This window comes from Pelophylax lessonae, assembly GCF_965119305.1.
Source record: "Pelophylax lessonae genome assembly, chromosome: 5".
Lineage (NCBI taxonomy): Eukaryota > Metazoa > Chordata > Amphibia > Anura > Ranidae > Pelophylax > Pelophylax lessonae.
The window spans coordinates 215,716,059-215,738,983 of record NC_138772.1 but is presented as its reverse complement, the minus strand read 5'-3'; the positions used below and the strand labels follow the sequence as shown (position 1 = coordinate 215,738,983).

The following is a 22,925-nucleotide window of genomic DNA, read 5'->3' as shown; positions in this document are numbered from 1 at the left end:
AGTGGGTACGGAAAGTATTCAGACCCCCTTAAATTTTTCACTCTTTGTTATATTGCAGCCATTTGCTAAAATCATTTAGGTTCATTCTTCTTCCTCATGAATGTACACATAGCACCCCATACTGACAGAAAAACACAGAATTGTTGACATTGTTGCAGATTTATTAAAAAAGAAAAACTGAAATATCACATGGTCCTAAGTATTCAGACCCTTTGCTCAGTATTTAGTAGAAGCCCCCTTTTGATCTAATACAGCCAGGAGTCTTTTTGGGAAAGATGCAACAAGTCTTTCACACCTGGATTTGGGGATCCTCTGCCGTTCCTCCTAGCAGATCCTCTACAGTTCTGTCAGGTTGGATGGTAAACGTTGGTGGACAGCCATTTTTAGGTCTCTCCGGAGATGCTCAATTGGGTTTAAGTCAGGGCTCTGGCTGGGCCATTAAAGAACAGTCACGGAGTTGTGAAGCCACTCCTTCGTTATTTTAGCTGTGTGCTTAGGGTCATTGTCTTGTTGGAAGGTAAACCTTCGGCCCAGTCTGAGGTCCAGAGCACTCTGGAGAAGGTTTTTGTCCAGGATAACCCTGTACTTGGCCGCATTCATCTTTCCCTCGATTGCAACCAGTCGTCCTGTCCCTGCAGCTGAAAAACACCCCCACAGCATGATGCTGCCACCACCATGCTTCACTGTTGGGACTGTATTGGACAGGTGATGAGCAGTGCCTGGTTTTCTCCACACATACCGCTTAGAATTAAGGCCAAAAAGTTCTATTTTGGTCTCATTAGACCAGAGAATCTTATTTCTCACCATCTTGGAGTCCTTCAGGTGTTTTTTTAGCAAACTCCGTGCGGGCTTTCATGTGTCTTACACTGAGGAGAGGCTTCCGTCGGGCCACTCTGCCATAAAGCCCCGACTGGTGGAGGGCTGCAGTGATGGTTGACTTTCTACAACTTTCTCTCATCTCCTGACTGCATCTCTGGAGCTCAGCCACAGTGATCTTTGGGTTCTTCTTTACCTCTCTCACCAAGGCTCTTCTCCCCCGATAGCTCAGTTTGGCTGGACGGCCAGCTCTAGGAAGGGTTCTGGTCGTCCCAAACGTCTTCCATTTGAGGATTATGGAGGCCACTGTGCTCTTAGGAACCTTAAGTGCAGCAGAAATCTTTTTGTAACCTTGGCCAGATCTGTGCCTTGCCACAATTCTGTCTCTGAGCTCTTCAGGCAGTTCCTTTGACCTCATGATTCTCATTTGCTCTGACATGCATTGTGATCTGGAAGGTCTTATATAGACAGGTGTGTGGCTTTCCTAATCAAGTCCAATCAGTATAATCAAACACAGCTGGACTCAAATGAAGGTGTAGAACCATCTCAAGGATGATCAGAAGAAATGGAAAGCACCTGAGTTAAATATGAGTGTCACAGCAAAGGGTCTGAATACTTAGGACCATGTGATATTTCAGTTTTTCTTTTTTAATAAATCTGCAACAATGTCAACAATTCTGTGTTTTTCTGTCAGTATGGGGTGCTATGTGTACATTCATGAGGAAGAAGAATGAACTTAAATGATTTTAGCAAATGGCTGCAATATAACAGTGAGAAAGAGTGAAAAATTTAAGGGGGTCTGAATACTTTCCGTACCCACTGTATATGTATATGTATATATATATATATATATATATATATATATTGTAATGTCAGTGATCAGCTACTTCCTATGGCACTGCGATAGCGCGGTGGGTAATCTGACACTAAATGACTGGCTGGGAAGGAGGTAACATCTAGGGTGATCAAATGTGTGCCTAACTATGTGTAATGTGTGCTGCTTTTACTGACAGGTCACTTTGTTTCTTATCGCTGCTTTGCAGGGATAGGAAACAGAGATTATATTCAAAAGTCGTGCCGCGATCCCAAATGCTTAAGTGCTAGCATTCCTTTAAGTCTGTTTGAATAGCAATTTTCAGAATCAGCATATCATATCAAACCATATATAACATTATCAAAACAAAACAAACAATGCATCAGTCCATAAAGTGTCCTTTGGTATGAATTTGCTTGCATATGTTCAATCTTTCATAAAAAGCAGGCTTGTATTCACATATCCAAACCACTGCTTCCTTAACTAGTGTTCACCACTATGTGCTTCAATCGGCGATCGCCGCTGCTCCTCCCCTGGCCCGACTCCCGCTGTGACTGAAAACAGCGCCGCCTACAGGGGGAGGAGTCCAGCGACGTAGGTCTACGTCGCTGGACGGGATCGTGGCAAAGTGCCGCAGTAGCCTCCATGTGAGCGGAGGTAAAGTGGTTAACGCCTCCACCTGGCAGCATCATCAGTTCAAATCCCAAACATGACACTACCTGCCTGGAGTTTGCATGTTTACAACACTCCAAAGATATGCTGGTAGGTTAATTGGCTCCCGTCTACAATTGGCTCTAGTATATTTATGCATGAATGTGCGTTAGGGACTTTAGATTGAGGGCAGGGACTGATGTGAATGTGCAATATATATGTAAAGCGATGGGTAAATTGTTGCTGCTACAGAAATACCTGTAATACTGTATGTGTGTGTGTATATATATATATATATATATATATATATATATATATATATATACAATTTATTTGTGTATATATACTGTAAATACACTGTATATGGACAATGAGATATCAAGAATCCTAAAATCTTTCATTAGTAACAATATTTCAGTATAGTGTAGATCCTAATATTTTTGACTATACATAAATCTGAGCTCACTATAAGCCCCTGTCTCTTCCATTACGAATTCAAGTTGGACTATAGTGTTTGACACTGATTAAAGATTACTTTTGGACTCAAAAGCATTCCCCATGGTGCATCTCATGATTTTCCATGTGCTTTCACAAACTTCACTGTCGCACTCAAATACTGATACAAAATCAGATGCAGTGCAAACCAAGGTTAGGTTAATATCACAAGGAAAGGTTCACTAAAGGGACAGCCCAAGAAAATTTAGATTTAACTTGGAAGCCAACCAAATGTTTCTGTCTAATTTGTACTTTCATATGCCTGCTCTGGAAGCTGTAGTCAGTATAGCAAGTGAATGTGTCTATTATTTCAAATATTGGATGATTCAAAACTGGAAAGGCAGTAAGCCTAATTTATCAGAAACTGGTCTGGTGTTATTTGCCACAGGTGCTTTAGTAAATGTCAAATTTGGAAGTATTTATCATTCAGTGTTTTTTTTTTTGTTACTGTGTGCATTCCCCTTGCTGAGCCGCTAAATTTGACATAAGTCCAGTTAAAGATATTAGTGGGAATTCTTGTCCCCTATCAGAGGTCAAGCATAGTGACCTCCAGAAATACACCGCTGGCATCCTGTAAATTTGCTTATCTTACATTGTCCTATTGTAGATTGAGGCTCTATGCATACCAGTGTATAGCTGTTTTCTTTTTTTTGTGTAAAAGGACCACAGGGATTACAATTAAAATTCATAGTACAACAATTCCCAAGACAATAACAAATGGTGTACTATGATTCTGTTGAGCTGATTTGGTAAAGCAATACCTCTTGCCTTAACCTATGTTGTCTTGATTGTTTTGCCTGGATCTGATCCCATTAGGTTCACTTATGTTTCCCATAGCTCCCTGTTGCTCCTAAAGCAAAGTGAAATATTTAGCACTACATAGTTACATAGTAGTTACATAGTTAGTGAGATTGAAAAAAGACATCAGTCCATCCAGTTCAACCTATGATGTGTGTGTGTGTCTACTGTTAACCGCACATTGCATACCCCTGTATGTTGTGGTCTTTAAGGTGCCCATCTAATCGTTTTTTGAAACTATCAATGCTCCCTGTTGATACGACTGTTTGCGGAAGAGAATTCCACATCCTTACTGCTCTTACAGTGAAGAACCCCCTGCGTATTTTAAGGTTAAACCGCCTTTCCTCTAGTTTTAGTGAGTGGCCACGTGTCTTATTGTATTTCCTTTCTCTGAATAGGTTTTTCCATATGCTAGGGTTGCCAGTACAGTATTTGTACATTGATATCATATACCCCCTACTACATACAAGAAATATTACTTTTTGAAAGGGTAGACACAGATTTTCCAGGTTTTCCAAACAATATCGTCAGATAACAGAGACATTAGAAGTGGCCTATGCCCATGTATTGATAAATTAGGTGTGGAGCCTTCCTTACTTTGCAGATAACTAGTACGTGTGTGGACACCTACAGATATAGGGGATGATTTACTAAACGTAAATAGACTGTTCACTCTGCAAGGGAGGATGCATTTTGCATGGGGATTAGCCCCTGAACTGAACTAAATTGAATTAGGTGGAGTTCTGATGACTTTCATTATCAAATCAATGCAAAAATGCATTTTTTTTAAAGATTTCCTTGCATGTGATTGGGTGCTCTTTGCAAGGTGAAATTTTCTACATTCACTAAGTTCTGGGGAAAATTCCCTTGCAAAGTGCAACTTGCAAAAAAAGCAGCCTAGTTTCCTTTAGTAAATAAATTCTATAGTATGCTGATCTCTGGTGGCTACCTTTGTATTAAAGTAAACCTGTCAGAATGGTCGTTACAGAGGTTCCTATCCAGCAGTTGGCTGCTATTGGTTAACTCTGAGAAGTGGTGCTAGTTCTGCAGGAGAAGACTTTTGGAGCAACAAACAGTTATTTGCCTCTATAGAATTTGCACCCATTCCAGACATCAGGTGATAGCAGCATTCAGGGCTGCATGAGAGCCTTGGCTATAACAGGAATTAGCAATCCTTTTGAAAAGCTTCACTTTAAGAGGTGGCCACACCGCTTATGCTAATGTACGATTCCATAATTATTTTATTAAACTGCACATTCCTGCAGCAGGCTCCAAAACCATCCTGTTAAAGTTGAGTCCCAATTTGAAAAACTTTGGTACAGCAATTTTTTTTCTTTTAGTGACACTCTCAAGATTCAAATAACAATTTGCAATGGGATGTAAGCCTGAAGTATTGAGATGAAAATGTCTCAATACTTGAATGACGAAAATGTCTCAACATACATTGACATAATAATTTCGGTACTTATTTTCTCGAAATCTTTGAATCCAGAAAATGTATAGATTGCGTTTATCTAATGATAAATAATTTAAAAAGGATATTTCCAACTTAACAGACTCCATTTTATTTAAAAATTGAAAACCATGGCCTTTACGATCTCTTTGTTTAAAGAAACTCTAAATCCCTTGTGCTGAACACACTAGAAAGCTTTTTATTCCCCTTTTGAACTGTACTTTGTTTAAGCTTTGCCCATCAGACATGCTCAATTTGATTTTCCTTACATTTTCAGACCCAGGGAGTTTAACGTTTGTAGAGAGGCCATGAATTGCATTAGCCGTACTCTCGAGATTACTGTAGCAAATCTGACTTTTGTAATTTTTGTAATTTTCCTGCCTATGCTGTACAAGCAAACAATTACTGAAATTGAGTTTCATTAGGCATCTATATTCTCTGGGGTGAGAACACTTGGAAGATGGCCAAGCTATCTGTCACTGAATCACCAACCCTTAACCCCTCCTTGTTATGTAGAAGCCCAAGGTCATTGTATGTGAAATCTGAACAAATGCCTTAATTCTTTAAAAAAAATGTAGACTTTTAGTACAAACAATTTTATGGAACAGGTTAGGCACTTTTGAATATTTTATTCATCTTTTCAACAGAACCTGTTAACACAGCCTCCATAGAGAAGACACTTAACGTGGAATGCGAGCAATGGTTTTAGTTTTAGATGGATTAGGGAAGGCTTGGATCTTCTGTTGGATTTTTTTGGTACTTTTGGCCCACTTGAGGGAATATTCCTAACTTCTTCACCTGATGACAATGCTGCCTTTAGTACATGTAGTTAAGGAACCTCCAGCAGGTCAATGTTACATTTGAAAAAATCAGTAATATTTTTTCTTCATACATATTTCTTTAAATGTCAGTTTAGATTTATCATGTATTAAATTTAATAGATTGAGAAACAAGAACATAAAATATGCCAGTACCATTTCCCCGATTCCTAATAACATCCCCCCTTCACAAATTTCACAGCCACCAAATCTGTTTTGAAAATGTTTTCTCACTCTTTCTTGTAATGCTTCTAGCTCAAAACTCTTTTTATGTTGTCCTGCACGCTCTTTGTGTTTTTTAAGTTAACCACAGATTTTTGAAAATATTCCACATCCTAAGAGCCCATTCACACTAGCGCGACTTGTCAGGCGACTTGTCAGCCTCACAAGTCGCGGTATGTCACGGTCCATTGAGTAGTACAGGACCCGTTCTAATAGGAGCGACACAAGTCGCTCTGACTTAGAAAAAGGGTCCTGTACTACTTTGGGGCGACCTCGGAGCGACTTACATAGACTTCCATTATGTGAAGTCCCTGCAAGTCGCGTCGAAGTTGCGGTGCACAGCGGTGCATGCGACTTCACAAGTCGCCCCCCCCGAAGTCAGATCGCCTCAGTGTGAACCGGCTCTTAAAGTGATTGTAAAGGAAACATTTTTAATTAAAAAAAACCAAACATGTCATACTTACCTGCTCTGTGCAGTGGTTTTGCACAGAGCAGCCCTGATCCTCCTCTTCTCAGGTCCCCCGCTGGTGCTCTGGGCCCCTCCCCCTTGCCAAGTCCCTCCCATAGCAAGCCGCTCTCTGTGTCCATAGGGCTTCATGTACACCCTGCTTACATTTACCGCAGGTGCAGGAAAACGCAAATTGTGATTTTGCTACAGTTTTGCCATTCTTTATGTTTCCCGTGGATGGCGGTCAAAAGTTCCTATCCAAGATGCGATTCTTTTCTGCATTCAGAAGAGGGAAGTTGGTGGAGGTTGAACCTCATCTAACCGCAGCAGCTGCTAAAGTCTGCTTTAAGCCTATGTGTACATTGACATATAGGCTTTTATGGAGTTGAGTTTAGCAGCTTTGGCAAAAAAATCCTAAACTCAAGTTTAGGGGCTGCAAATTGCACATGAAGTCATAGACACGTGGCTCAGCCCTGCCCCCCACACCTGCCTCACTGGCTGTGATTGGCAGCAGAGGGAGCCAATGGCTGCTGCTGCATCTCAGCCATTCAGAAGGGAGAGACCCAGGAGAGCCTCGGGTCACATGTACATCGCTGGATCGAGAGCGGTCTTGGATAAGTATTAGGAGGGGCTGTGGGTGGAGCTACACAATGTCGTTTTTTTACCTTCATGCATAGAATGCATGAAGGTAAAAAACCTTCAGCCGTTACAACAACTTTAACCTTTCGTTTCTTCAAGTCATTGAAATTGAGGTTTATTTTGGATCACAAACTTGTTGGCATATCAAAAGCCTTTTTTCAGATTCAGCTTTTTTACTGAATATATAATGTATTCAAGATATATAAGACTGAAAATTCACAAATCATGAAATTTGATCAATAGTACACATTTTTTTTTCCATTTACTGTAAATATTGAAGATTTAGGGATATAGGGATTGAATATGTTGTAATTAGAGGCTACCTCGGTGCATGTATGTTTCTTCTAAATAGTCGCTCCATTGACTCATTTTTTTATTTCCATAGAACAAGACCAGTAATTACCGTGAAGGTCTCCATATTGCTGCCACCATCTATTAATATCACTGCACTACAGTGCCATGATGGTACACAACATGTGAACTGTGCCAACGTTACTGTTTGTTTCCAGTTCTATGGCAAGCACGTTCCTGGAGAAATAGGTAAAGTTTGTGTTATAAAGCAAAATCCTTCTTTTTATCTGTTTGTACACTATTTTGAAACAGAATTATATTCTAATGTTAATTTAAAATGAATGTGTGCTAACAGTCTTGCTGAGGTGGATAACATAAATGATTAGTTAAAAGTCTGAAATACCTCTTCAGGAGGAAAACGCTGCTCCAGACACCTTCCAGAACTAGTTATGTGACGAAAAATCGAGGCATTTGTTTATGTAATCTCTACTGAAGGGGAAGGCTAGTCTAAACTCTGTTCCTCACCTGTAGGGATGAGCTTTTGTTTTTTCAGATTTTGGTTGGGATCCAAACTTATTTGTGAAACTCTCTATGATTAAATCTGTAAGGGTTGAAATGAGAGAAAGATGATTCACAGACAGGGAAGTCCAGAGTGCTTACTTTGAATAAGGTTTTTACGAAAAGTGGTGTCATCAGAGTGCGGCTTTTAATTTCTCATGGGCACCAGGAAGATTCACCTGCAGTAAATGTTTGTTGAATGTTACATTTACTGCTTTATAAGTATACCCCATTGATTCCATACAGGCAGTGCCAGGGCTGGACTTATGATCCAAGCAGTTTGGAATGTAGTGTTGATTTTCGAGCCATGGTCTTGTCTAGTGAAAAGTAAGGGTATTGTAAGTGTTCTGAAATCTGGAACGATCCAAAAAATTTGTAATTATTTAAAAAAAAACAAAATATGTACAAAAATATGATCATCAAATATTAATAATATAATATATAGTTAATATAGAGCGAGATTAACAATTTAATGAAGATAGTATTCCAATTTTTTCTAATTTTGGACATGATGAGAAAGCGTTAAAATAGATTTTTATTGCTGTGTTTCTCCAGTAAAGTAAAAAAAGTGCCAACATTAAAAAAAATCTAAAAAAGTAGACCTACCTATTGTAACATGCTTCTTTCTCGAATGGTTTTCCTGTCCTCTATCTGCATTCTACACCACCAAAAAAAAAAAAAAAAGTAATGGCTGGTTTCTTCTTCATTGTTCTCTGTGCCAAATCTGCATCAGATCTTGCATTCATATGTTGCCATGGTATTAGCAACAAGGGCCTGATTATGCCAGCTGATAATGACGTGGCTGAAGCCATGCCAATGTATAAACAAAAATATTTTAAAACATGCCACCCTGCCCTGAGATGTCATGAGATGTCATGAGATTTTGCAAAATCTTGCAAGATCATGCAGTTTACAAGATCTCAGTGGAAGGTACTGGTGATATAGCCTTCCCAGGGGGCAGCTGTGAGGTACTGGCTATGTCACCAGTGCCTCTGAATACCAGGAAGTGACTTAAAAGACTATTATGATTTGATGATTTTTCATAGATCAACATGCAGAGCTGCATGCACCTGGGCTTTATAGATTTGAGGAGGAGGGAAAGTCTGCTTTAAGGGGATTTTATTTATCATCCCAGTTACACAATAGGAAATAAAAGTGTGGGTAAACGTGTCAGCGGATCATTTTCCCCATTTAAAGATATTACCGGTACTCCTGTACTGATAACATTAGATATCTTGTCATTTTCCGTCCTGGTGACAAAAAAAAGCCAAAGTTAAAGCGGAGTTCCACCCTGGGAATACTTTTTTTTAATAAAAATACCCCCGGGACAGTCAGGCCTAGTACATTCCACAATGGCTAGCCTCTGATCTGTCCCGGGTTGCACTTACCTTTTAGAAGAAATACTTACCTTGAAAAAGTATTGTCCAGCGCTGCCATCTCAGGTGTGGGCAGCTTGAAGCCAGCGCGATCCTCTTCTCCGTCCTCTTCCATCTTCTTTGGTCCCACGATGCACTGCACAGGCCCCGCCGTCACTTCCGGTGCCGCAGCGTCATCCCTGCACAGCTTCTGGGCATGCCCAGAAGCTGTTTAGCAAGGTATGACGGCGCCTGAACCGGAACTGACATCGGGGCCGGTGCAGGCGCATTGATTCCTGGGAGCGATGACGTTCAGCTCCCAGGAATCATTGCAAGGCAGGAAGTGACGAATCGCCGTGGCCGCCGAGGGGAGGAAGAGGAAGTAAGGTAAGTGTATTTTCTTCTAAACCAGGTAAGTAAAAAAAAAAAAAAATTGCGATTATCCATTTGTTTTTCAGGTGACCCCGGGCATGAAGATGGAGGTAAGTTTTATTTTAGGGTGGAACTCCGCTTTAAGGTCACCAATGGGGTGACTGGCAGCAATAAGAGAGGATAGCAGAGAATATAACCTTGATTCTTTCCAAAACTAGAAAATAAGTTACATTTTGGAAAAAAAGAAAATAAGTTTTGTCTGGAATTTCTATTTATTCTATTTAGGGTAATCAAAAGGTTTGCCATTATAAACTTTACCAAGTGTTTGTTTAGACTAGGGGACTTTTTGATTTTTTTCCACTGTACTAAATGTTTTTTTTAAGTGTTGGACCAAACGTTAAAAGGCAAAATCCACATTTTTGTTTTCTATCCTGGGATATGTACATAGGTACAACAATTTTTATGTTTTTTTTTTTAATGCTTTTTTTTCTCTATATTTTTTTAATGCTTTTTTTTTTTTTGTTTTCTCTCTTTGTTTTGTGAAATGATGTTGTGTGTATGTATAACTACCTTCAGATTACTTTCATCTGCCCACAAGCCTGGAGTTATCTGACACTGTCAGTTTATTGAGTTTATGCAGTTACAGGATGGATCAGTTTACAGTGTAAATATTTTGCCCACAAGTCAGAGTTTATGGACTGTTTATTTTAGTGGCTTCAGTTACGATAACCTGACTGTGACCTTCAAAAGCATTTTTATTGATTGTAACTGTCCTGTAAATGGCTGATGGTTATGTAATAGTGTTTGCCGTTTGTGGACTTATTTTACTTTGCAGATTGCTTTACAAATGGAGGCCCGTATTCTGCGGGAAAAAATCACATAGTTAGAAATATATTTTTAGATGCATATAAGTGTGAAAGAAGAAAGTTTGCTTTTATTTCTTTAGTTGTTTTTTTTTCACTGTGTTACCTAATGCAGGATTTGAATTGAACGGAGTTCTGGAAAGATGACAATCTTTTCTTCTAGCAAATTATACATGCTTATTGATTTTTGCCAGGGGTAAATCTAATCCTATCATTGATAGCAACAATAGAAAATCAATAATGTCGGGGGCTAGAGAGGAGCACGCAATATCCCTTCATTACCAGGCTTCTTTTTAGTGCTGTAAAACATTCTTTTGGTGATATTTAAAGTGTTTGTAAACTCACATTTTTTTTTTGTGTGTTAAAAATAACAAACATGTTATACTTACCTGCTCTGTGTAATGGTTTTGCACAGAGCAGCCCCGATCCTCCTCTTCTTGGGTCCCTCTTCGAGGCTGTTGGCTCCTCCCTCCATTTGAGTTCCCCTACTGCAAGCAGCTAGCTATGGGAGCACCTGAGCCAAGCCGCAGCTCCCTGTGTCCATTCAGACATGGAACCGCGCCCTGGCCCCGCCATTACTACAAAAAATAAAAAAAATGACATCTTTCCCGTAGTTTGTAGATGCAATAACTTTTGCATAAACCAATCAAAATACGTTTATTGCAATTTTTTTTTACCAAAAATATGTAGCAGAAAACAAATTGGCCTACAATGTTAAAAAAATTTGATTTGAATTTTTTTATTTTGGGAATGTTGTATAGCAGAAAGTGAAAAATATTTTTTTTCAGAATTGTTGCATTTTTTTGTTTATAGCACAAAAAAATTAAAATCACAGAGGTGATCAAATACCACCAAAAGAAAGCTCTATTTGTGGGAAAAAAAGGACATCAATTTTATTTGGGTACAGCGTCGCATGACCGCGCAATTGTCAGTTAAAGTAATGCAGTGCCAAATCGCAAAATAGGGCCTGGTCATTACTGTAAGGGGAAAAATCTTCCGGTCCAGAAGTGGTTAATAACAACTGAGTTTTTTTATTATTATAAAACATACAAAAGACGAAATATCTTAAAAAAAATATTTCCCTTATTTTCTGTTATAAACATAAAATAAAAAAGCCAGAGCACTACAAAAAACCCTCAAAATGGCTCTTTTTTGGAAAGTAGATACCCCGAGGTGAGTTCATTTTTTGCCACAATTTTTGGAAAATGAATAAACATGCGGGTATTTAGGGGGTTAAAATATGAAGCTTGGTAATGGTGCACTGAATACATTATTGCACAGGTCATACTCAGAGGGAGGAGATGAAGGGATTCATGTGCTGATGTGTGTGATAAAGGAGGTGAAGGGGTTAATACATAGTTACTTAAAGTGACAGGCTGGTGATCAAATGTACAGGAGAGGAGGGTGATAAAAGGTGTTAACCTTTTTTTGCGGTTGGTGAAAATTTATGAAAGGATCAGCAGTCTCTGCTGCAGAGTCATTCGTTCATTTCGCATTCATAAGTTACTACGATATCTCTCCTTCCTCTGTTGTAGGAAAAAGGGAAGTGATCAGGCATGTAAACAATAGCATGTGATTGCCGCAATGATCAAATCACAGCAATCACAAAATACCAAACTCCTTGGAATGGCTTGGTATAGACTGGCGGTACTCAGGCCTAGCCTTCACCTGTAGATACATTTGTTGTATGGTCACTTTCTCATGAATGACTGTATCTTGCAGGTTTAACATACAATTTGACTGCTGATGTTGAGAAGAGAGAGAAAAGTCAACAACCCAGGGTGTTCTTGGTTTCATCAGGGGAAACAGTTGCTCATATTAGTGAGAAGATACAGCTCACCCACATGAAAGAGAAATGTGACCAGTATTTAGCACATGTAAAGGTAAGCCATTTGTTTGTTTCATTTTTGAAAAATACTGTTACAGTTTAAGGCCTCTTTCACATGGAGCGGACCGTATTGCGATCTGCTCCGCCACTTTTTTTTTTTTACGGACACGGATGACATTTGTGTCATCCGGTCCGTATGTCCGCATATCATCCCATCCGTTTGCAGATGATATACAGACATAATGCATGTCTATGGGATTGCGGATGACACAGCTGACATCCGATTTTGCGTCCTTTCCGTTTTTTAAACGGAAGAAAAATAGGAACAGAACTGAAAGGACGCAAATCGGATGTCAGCGGATGGTCATCCGCTGACATCCGCAATCCCATTGACATGCATTATGTCCGTATATCACCTGCAAATGGATGGGGTGATATACGGACATACGGAACGCCCGTGTGAAAGAGGCCTAAGTGTCTTTAAGAAGTGGAGTACAGATAAAACTATTGAATTTGGATTTCTGCCATAGATTCGGTTTACATATTTACCAAATCAGAAAACAATGGCTGTTATTATTTTTCCTCTGAATTCATTAATTTCCCTGGTGCTGCAGTCAGTTTGGCCTTACTTGATTTTGTGCTTTGGTATGGTCCAGATCTGACCTTAATCCAAATACAATGCTCTTGTTTGATCTGAAGCATGTAATTTAGGATAGATAGATAGATAGATAGATAGATAGATAGATAGATAGATAGATAGATAGATAGATAGATAGATAGATAGATAGATAGATAGATAGATAGATAGATAGATAGATAGATAGATAGATAGATAGATAGATAGATAGATAGATAGATAGATAGATAGATAGATAGATAGATAGATAGATAGATAGATAGATAGATAGATAGATAGATAGATAGATAGATAGATAGATAGATAGAGATATAGATATATACACTGAAACAGTTTTCTGTACACAGATAAGTCTAAATACCTTTTTAGGTACTGCACAGACCTTGCTTGTTTAAACCAACAATTAGTTTCAGATATGATGGTAAATAAAGATCACACTTTAAGCTTTTTCCTTAAACCTCACAACTTTTTCTCACAACTGTCAGTTGTAATTCTAATTGCCGGATGATAACAGAAATTTGAATCATGCATGTGTTTCTTCTTGGCTGTGATATGCTCTTTGGGTCTACTGATTAAGTTTCTTTCTTTCATAGTTAAATACTGGAAATGAAAAAATACAGCTCTGTAGACAGCATAATTAAAAAAAAAAAAAAAAACATATTTATTCAGAAAAAATACAGTATATAAAAAAACGGTTGTGTTTCTATTGAATCTGTTTGTGTTGCATGCATAATATGTATGCAATACTAAGGCTTTGATTCATTTTAGAAACCCACTTACGTAGATCAACAGAATCCATATGTGTCCTGCAGTGCTCCCACCTGTATTTTATATCTGTGGGAGCAGCAGTCCCAAAGTGTACACATACTTTTTTTGCTGAGTGCAATGCAAAGTAACTGATTTGGCCTTTTTTCTATTGACATACTTTTCACTACACTAAAAAAACCTGAAAATGTACACCTTGGAAGTTGGTGGGGTTCATTGAATCTTATAAGAAGTGGATAAGGGTTTACTGGGGGTAATACTTACACTTACATCTCAAGGATCAGGAGATAAAGGGCTATGTTAGATGATTACAGTCACACACACCTACACAGGTTGAACTGGATGGACTATTGTCTTTATTCAACCTCACCTACTATGTAACTATGTAACTATGTAACTAATATTGAGTATTACCAGATGCAGTCATGCCTTCGGGTGGCTTCAGGTAGCCTGTGTATACTTGTTCTTTTATTGTTTGTGTACATTAATGTACTCCTCCAAGTTGGACATATGAAATAAAAAGCAAACGATTTGCCAAGTTTTGATATTGTACGGAGCTGTTGTATATTTGTAGCTATCTGGCAGACCTTAGAGATTTGAGTGTTAAGATCTTGGCTTTGTATAATCAACAGATTAGGTTCTTCGGGTGTGTAATTGGTGAGGGCTTGTCAAATTACTGGCATAGATTGAGCTATAATACTTTTCTTAATAGGAGAGAGAAGGCAAATCCAATTGACCATTGAAAACAGACCCTGGAGAGTTTCCAGATTTTCCTGTTGAGATGTATTATAATAATTTGTATGCTGTTAGGAAAAAATTGCCTTGGATATTTATACTACTGATTCAGTGACCGTACCGGTCTTTGAATGTAAGAGTGACAGCTTTAAAATTCCAAAAGGAATTGGTAAGATTTGTATATGCTGTTGAAATAAGTTTCACATTGGTGGCTACTTGTTTGGCCAACTATAACTTTATGCAAGCTGTTGCAGTACAATCTCTTCTTCCTACATCAGATTTTTGACTTCACCATCAGAACCATATAGCAGTCTTCACTGGTGGAAGCCATACTGATTCTGTCAGCCAACCTATCACCATCAGTCTAACAAACTCGTATGGATGCCTGAATGCATTTATTAAATAAAGTAGACACATTTCATGTAATATGTGATTTGAGATGCTTTTTCTTGTTTTTAAGCTTTTTTGGTTGCATTAATCTTGACATTCATGGATAGAAAAGGCAGTATGGACACACACAATAAACTCAATAGGATTCAATCGAGAATTATAATACTTAGCTGCAATTCCTTCCAAGCTGTTTCACAAATACGCCTAATAAATAAAATAAAATAAAATAAAACTATCCTATGCTTTATTTGCATCAAGCCCTGTACAGGGTGTAATGGTAGGTCAACAGACCCTGTTCCTTAATGGCCAGTTTGACACTGTATGTAAATATGTGCAGTATCTCACAAAAGTGAGTACACCCCTCACATTTTTGTAAATATTTTATTATATCTTTTCATGTGACAACGCTGAAGAAATTACACTTTGCTACAATGTAAAGTAGTAAGTATACAGCTTGTATAACATAACATAACATAACATAATTGTGTAAATTTGCTGTCCCCTCAAAATACCTCAACACACAGTAATGAATGTCTAAACCGCTAGCAATAAAAGTGAGTACACCCCTAAGTCAAAATGTCCAAATTGGGCCCAATTAACCATTTTTCCTACCCGGGGTCATGTGACTCATTCGTGTTACAGGGTCTCAGGTGTGAATGGGGAGCAGGTGTGGTAAATTTGGTGTTATCGCTCTCACTCTCTCAAACTGGTTACTGCAAGTTCAACATGAAACCTCAGGGCAAATGAACTCTCTGAGGATCTGAATAAAAGAGTTGTTGTTCTACATAAAGATGGTCAAGGCTATAAGAAGATTGCCAAGACCCTGAAACTGAGCTGCAGCACGGTGGCCAAGACCATACAGCGGTTTAACAGGACAGATTCCACTCAGAACAGGCCTTGTTATGGTCAACCAAAGAACTTGAGTGCACGTGCTGAGCATCATATGCAGAGGTTGTCTTTGGGAAATAGACGTATGAGTGCTGCCAGCATTGTTGCAGAGGTTGAAGGGGTGGGGGGGGGGGGTCAGCCTGTCAGTGTTCTGACCATACGCCACATACTGCATCAAATTGGTCAGCATGGATGCCTTTTCCAAAGATGATGCACACGAAAGCCCGCAAACAGTTTGCTGAAGACAAGAAGACTAAGGACATGGATTACTGGAACCATGTCCTGTGGTCTGATGAGGCCAAGATAAACTTATTTGGTTCAGATCTTCTGCACAAATACCTTAGGCTGCACAGTGACTTTGTGATTAGCTAAGATGCATTGCAGCATTGTTCAGTTCTTACCTGGGTACAAATCTACACAGAAATTTAAAGCTCTCCCAATATTTTTGTGAATTTCTAGGTTCTCATGTTTCCTCCAACAATTTTATATTTAATCATTTTTGTTTTCCCTGGAATTCTTAGGATTTATGGGAAAGAAACATTATTTCACAAAAATAACCCATTTATATTCAGTCTGATGAATGGAGCTGTGAGTAATGTATTCATGACATACCCTGCACAACAGCAGTGTTGCTGGAAAGTGTATTGTAACATTGGCAGCCATGCTATAAGCTATACTACAGATCTGAATGATCAAGGAATGCGTAAAGGTACTGCTCCAGATTCAGTGGTTGACTCCATAAAAGGTAATGAAGTGACAAATGATTTTCTTTAACAGTATAGAGGTGTTCCTGGAGGCTATGGTGGAAAATTTTCAACAACACTAAAGGAACAGAGATGGAATTGTAAGGGTACGTTAAACATTACTGCCAACCTCACAAAATCTACAGAATCCATTTCAACTCAACTCAAACCTCACCAAAATATAGTATATACTATAATGCAATATTTATACAGTATCTCACAAAAGTGAGTACACCCCTCACATTTTTGTAAATATTTTTGTATATATTTTTCTGTGACAACAATGAAGAAATTACACTTTGCTACAATGTAAAGTAGTGAGTGTACAGCTTGTATAACAGTGTAAATTTTCTGTCCCCTCAAAATAAATCAACACACAGCCATTACTTGTCTAAACCGCTGGCAACAAAATTGAGTACACGCCTAAGTCAAAATGTCCAAATTGGGCCCAAAGTATCAATATTTTGTGTGACCATCATTATTTTCCAGCACTGCCTTAACCCTCTTGGGCATGGAGTTCACCAGAGCTTCACAGGTTGCCACTGGAGTCCTCTTCCACTCTTCCATGACAGCATCACAGAGCTGGTGGATGTTAGAGACCTTGCACTCCTCCACCTTCCATTTGAAGATGCCCCACAGATACTCAATAGTGTTTAGGTCTGGAGACATGCTTGGCCAGTCCACCCCCTTTACGCTCAGTTTCTGTAGCAAGGCAGTGGCTGTCTTGGAGGTGTGTTTGGGGTCGTTATGTTGGAATACTGCCCTGCCGCCCAGTCTCTGAGGGGAGGGGATCATGCTCTGCTTCAGTAAGTCACAGTAAATGTTGGCATTCATGGCCCCTCAATGAAGTGTAGCTCCCAAGTGCCAGCAGCACTCATGCAGCCCCAGACCATGACACTCCCATCACCATGCTTGACTGTAGGCAAGACACACTTGTCTTTGTACTTCTTACCTGGTTGCCGCCATACACACTTGACACCATCTGAACCAAAAAAGTTTTTCTTGGTCTCATCAGACCACAGGACATGGTTCCAGTAATCTATGTTCTTAGTCTGCTTGACCTTAGCAAACTGTTTGTGGGCTTTTTGTGCATCATCCTTAGAAGTGAGGCTTGTCCTGAGTGGAACCTGTCCTGGTAACTGTCCTGTCCTGTCCACCCGCTGTATGGCCATGGCCCCCGTGCTGGAGCTCCATTTCAGGGTCTTGGCAATCTTCTTATAGCCTAGGCCACCTTTATTTAGAGCAACAATTTTTTTTTTTCAGATCCTCAGAGAGTTCTTAGCCATGAGGTGCCAGGTCAAACTTCCAGTGACCAGTATGAGAGAGTGAGAGTGATAACACCAAATTTAACACACCTGCTCCCCATTCACACCTGAGACCTTGTAACACTAACACACCCCATGACATTGATGAGGCAAAATGGCTAATTGGGCTCAATTTGGACATTTCCACTTAGGGGTGTACTCACTTTTGTTGCCAGCGGTTTAGACATTAATGGCTGCGTGTTGAGTTATTTTGAGGGGACAGCAAATTTACACTGTTATACAAGCTGTACACTCACTACTTTAAATTGTAGCAAAGTGTCATTTCTTCAGTGTTGTCACATGAAAAGATATACTGTAATAAAATATTTACAAAAATGTGAGGGGTGTACTCACTTTTGTGAGATACTGTACATTGTATATTTTGCTTTGGGAGTGGGAGGAGGCCATCAGAAAACAGTGTCACTTTAAAGTCATGAAATCTGAAATCTAAGGAAAGCACATATACCTGTAGTGTTTACTTATCTTTTTTCAAAGCTCTAAGTGTCATTTCTCTATGGTGCTTCGTTCTCCTTTCTTATCAGCATGAGTCACTTCTGAGAAGTTTTACCCAACAAATGACATACAATTTGTGTCGGAAAAGGGAGTTCGGCATACAGCTGGTCTATTCACAACAGAGTTGTGCTGTGGGAAGGGGGTGTGTTTATTTCCTACAATCAGCTTTCACACACTGTAACTGCAGCTCTCCACCCCCTCCTCTGTGCTCCAGACAGATGAAGAACAATTTTAACAATATTCTGCCCTTTTGAAGGGGTGTAGGAAAGAGAGGACTGCAGGTAATCAGGTAAATCCTATGTAGGAGGATTTGTTTAATCTCTGTATATGTGAGAGTTTAAAACCACTTTATGGTGTCTTTTCTTGAAATAGAGGAGCTGCTGAATGGCATTCCAATGTTTGACACCCTCAGAGAGTTGTGTCCTTCTCACCTCCTACCATGATTATCGTACTGCGAAAGGATGAAAAAGTCATCATAAAATGTGTTTGCATGAAGAGATTTTAAAACAAGTATAAACATGCCTTAAACCCTTTGGATATTACAGAGTTACAAACAACCTTTCATAACCATGATGGTCCCCGTACTAATATTTGGTCTCCAAATGTAGATATCCACTGAACAACATTATAAACGCAACACTTTTGTTTTTGCCCCCATTTTTCATGAGCTGAACTCAAAGATCTAGGACTTTTTCTATATACACAAAAGGCCTATTTCTCTCGAATATTGTTCACAAATCTGTCTATATCTGTGTTAGTGAGCTCTTCTCCTTTGCCGAGATAATCCATCCACCTCACAGGTGTGGCATATCAAGATGCTGATTAGACAGCATGATTATTGCACAGGTTTGCCTTAGGCTGGCCACAATAAAAGGCCACTTTGTGCAATTTTATTACACAGCACAATACCACAGATGTCACAAATTTTGAGGGATCGTGCAATTGGCATGCTGACTGCAGGAATGTCCACCAGAGTTGTTGCCCATGAATGGAATGTTCATTTCTCTACCCTAAGCCGTCTCCAAAGGCGTTTCAGAGAATGTGGCTGTACATCCAACCGGCATCACAACCAAAGACCACATGTAACCACACCAGCCCAGCACCTCCACATCCAGCATCTTCACCTCCAAGATCGTCTGACACCAGCCACCCGGACAGCTACTGCAACAATCGGTTTGCATAACCAAAGAATTTCTGCACAAATTGTCAGAAACTGTCTCAGCGAGGCTCTTCTGCATGCTCGTCGTCCTCATCAGAGTCTTGACCTGACTGCAGTTTGTCATTGTAACCGACTTGAGTAGGCAAATGCTCACATTCAATGGCATCTGGCACTTTGGAGAGGTGTTCTCTTCACGGATAATACCCGATGTTCTTAGATCTTTGAGTTCAGCTCATAAAAATTGGGCAAAAACAAGTGTTTCGTTTATAATTTTGTTCAGTATATGAATACCACAATCAGAAAGTCTAAATTAAAATTTATGTCATATAACTGATACAGTTTACTCTGGTTTAAACATTGGCAAAGTTCAAACATACCTATAGCAACAGGGTTAATTATAGAGAGGAGGCAGCCACTGACTGTAGTTTTTTCTAAACAGTGTAAAGACTGTCATTTGAAATCTAGCAATTGTCAAAATTCTTGAGGTTTGGTTGCTGACTGGGGTGTGTTTTCTCTCCTAGTACCTGGAACAGAGAAGTAATTTGGTATTCTTTTTAGTATCTTTCATTTATCCTTCAGCTTAGATAAACATTATTATTATACAGGATTTATGTTGCGCCAGTTTGCACAGCACTTTACAACAAGAGGGCAGACAGTACAGTTACAATACAATTTATTACAGGAGGAATCAGGGGGCCCTGCTCATTAGAGCTTACAGTCTAAATAAATTGAACATTTAATTTCCCCAGACCTGTAAAAATAAGAAAAAGACAGCCTTTGCTGCAGTAGTTACCTCCCCTCTGGTGCTAACCCCTTAGCCATACTCAACACTCTGAGGTCCTCTTCCAGGAAAAAGCTGAAGTATGTAGGTAAAGCTCTGTACATACAGCTGGAATATGCTCTGAAAGCAGCCAGTACAGTAGACACCGGCCGACATTGGCTCGTGTGTATGGGTCCTTGTTTGATAGAAGCCGATCTTACAGACGGCTTCTGTCGATTGAGCCTACTGGAAAATCAGTAGCTGATCGGCATTCGATCAGCATCTGATCAACCCTTGATAAAAGAAAAGGAATTGGCAGCACTCCAGGTTGAGTCAAAATCCAGGTTTATTGACTGGACATCCAAATATGACAATCGTGACAAGGTAGACGCGTTTCACACACTGACTGTGTGCTTAATCATTACCATCAACCCTTTCAGCCAATGGCTGCAAACGCAGACCCTTTCTGTTCTGGCTGGGAGGGACAGTCCCCCTGTCAGTACACAGTAGCTCAGCAAGGAGACCACTGTACTAAAATTGCATCCTTAGTACAGCAACCTCTTCCAGAGGTCCTCAGTTTTTTTGTTCAGCCTGTAAAAAAATTGCTTTAGCCTTGAAGGGGGCGGGGGGCTTAAAGATAAGCCTTTAATCATTTGTAATGTTTGTGTACATGTGTTGCCCACCTTTTTGGAATATTTAAGTGTATTTTTAGCTAAACCCTTTTTTGGAGGAAGTGGGGAAGGATAAGAACTGCTGTGAAGGTGCTATTTCTTTACAGTTGTTACCAAAATAAAGAGGTGAATTAAATCTTCCAAGTTGTGGACAACTGTCTAAGAGGGGAATTCCCCTCATACTGTAGAGATTTCCTTTTATTTTCTGTTGTGTCTCTAGGACAGGACGTAAAGGAAATACTTCCCAAATGCACTAGCCCTGTAGATGAATGTGACTTTTAACTGTTGGAGAAAGTTTTCTGACTTAAAGTGTATAGAGTATAGGCAAGGCCGTAATTTGTGAGTGTTGGCAGCTTATGTGTGTTGGAGGAATTGTGCATAATTAGCCAGTTTATTGGTAAAGTTTTTAAAAACATTCCCTGGAAGACTAGCGCAGGCATATTTTGCTAAAGTGTCTTTCGTGTTCTTAAAGTGGGGAAGCATGTACCAATTTCATGTGCCTCTCTTGAACTTGGCACACACTGTGCCACTTTTAGAATGCTTTTGCAGAATCTGTCTGTGCCAGGGTCTCTCTCTCTGTACGCCTAAAAAAAGTTGGTCTAATTTAGTTCCATTTTTGTAAGATACGAACTGTTAGCATTTTGAATTTGGTGCAATAATTGCACAACAATGCAAAAGTAAAAATACTGGACGAACCCTCTGCCCACTGTTATACCTTTGCAAGCAAACTTTGCAATAAAAAATAGGAATATTTCGTTCAAACATATTGCAATACATGTTTAAGCTGGCCCATTGTGTCAACGTAATCCCACTTTAGCCTGTCCTACTCCGCTTTGCCACTGCAAATGCTACTGTGAACACAATGCCAACCTGGGGAAAACACACAAAATGAGGGAGAGCTACACGGTTTATGTCTGGCCACTTACCTGCAATAAAATAGAAACAAGATATACCTGTGCTCAGATCCCAATAGCTTGTACATGCGTATAATCTACCAGGTGCTGAAGGGGTGTGACCACATTAACGCTAAAAATACTGATTGAACCCTCTGAACACTGCTATATCCTTTTAGAATTAATGTGGTCACACCCCTTTGGCACCTGATAGATTATATGCATGTACAAGCTATTGGGATCTGAGCACAGGTATACTGTATCTTGTTTCTACAATGTAAAAGTGGCGCCAGGGGCGTAACTACAGGGGTTGCAGGGGCTGCAATTGCAACCGGGCCCCCATGCTCCAGGGGGCCGGTGTGACTCCCCTGTACACCTGGATAGAAGGGTAAGCGAAGGCAGCATGTAGATAAATCACTTTCTTCTTTTTTCCTCCTGTAGCTGCAGGAGGAAAATGGAGGAGATGGGTTCCTCTGTATGCTGCCCCCACCGCTCCTCCTTTCCAGTTTACTTGTGTTCTGCTGTCTCTGGGCCCCTGTGTGCTCCCTCCCCTCTCCTGCTGGCTGCTGCAGGGGATGTGTCACAATAGAGAACCAGGAAGGGTCGGTAAGTATGTAATTTACCAGCTCCTTCCTTTTCTGAATGGACAGAGTCATAGTCAGTGACATAGTAAAAAAATAAAATAAAATGATAAAAAATAATACAATTAAAATACCAAAAAATAAAAACTACTGACACCAGTGGGTGGAATTCCAGGATCGCATAGGTCACACTTGCAACTGGGCCATGGCATTCCACCACTGTGGGGAGGCCCCAACATGGCAGGAAAGGGGCTCACTGCAGAACTTGTGAAAGGGTCCCGCTGTGGGACTATAATAAAGGGCCACGCAGTGAGAGTAAAGGGCTCCATAATCAGTGGGAAGAGCCCCAGGCTTAAAGGGAAGGGCCCCAGCCAGGGGTTCGGGGGGCCCTTCATGGTTTCTTGCACCGGGGCTCTGAAGGTTCTAGTTACGCCTCTGAGTGGCGCATTTTAGCACTACCCTAAT

General features: G+C 39.9%; 1 protein-coding gene across 1 annotated transcript in view; it reads left to right on the top strand.

Moving 5' to 3' along the window:
- The window catches only part of ITGA9 (integrin subunit alpha 9), a 578,355-nt gene that overhangs the window by 228,357 nt on the left and 327,073 nt on the right, over positions 1-22,925 (top strand). The window contains exons 14-15 of the mRNA XM_082257332.1: positions 7,540-7,694; positions 12,316-12,476. Of these exons, the coding sequence (XP_082113458.1) occupies positions 7,540-7,694; positions 12,316-12,476 (316 nt within the window). The remainder of the gene's footprint in view (positions 1-7,539; positions 7,695-12,315; positions 12,477-22,925) is intronic.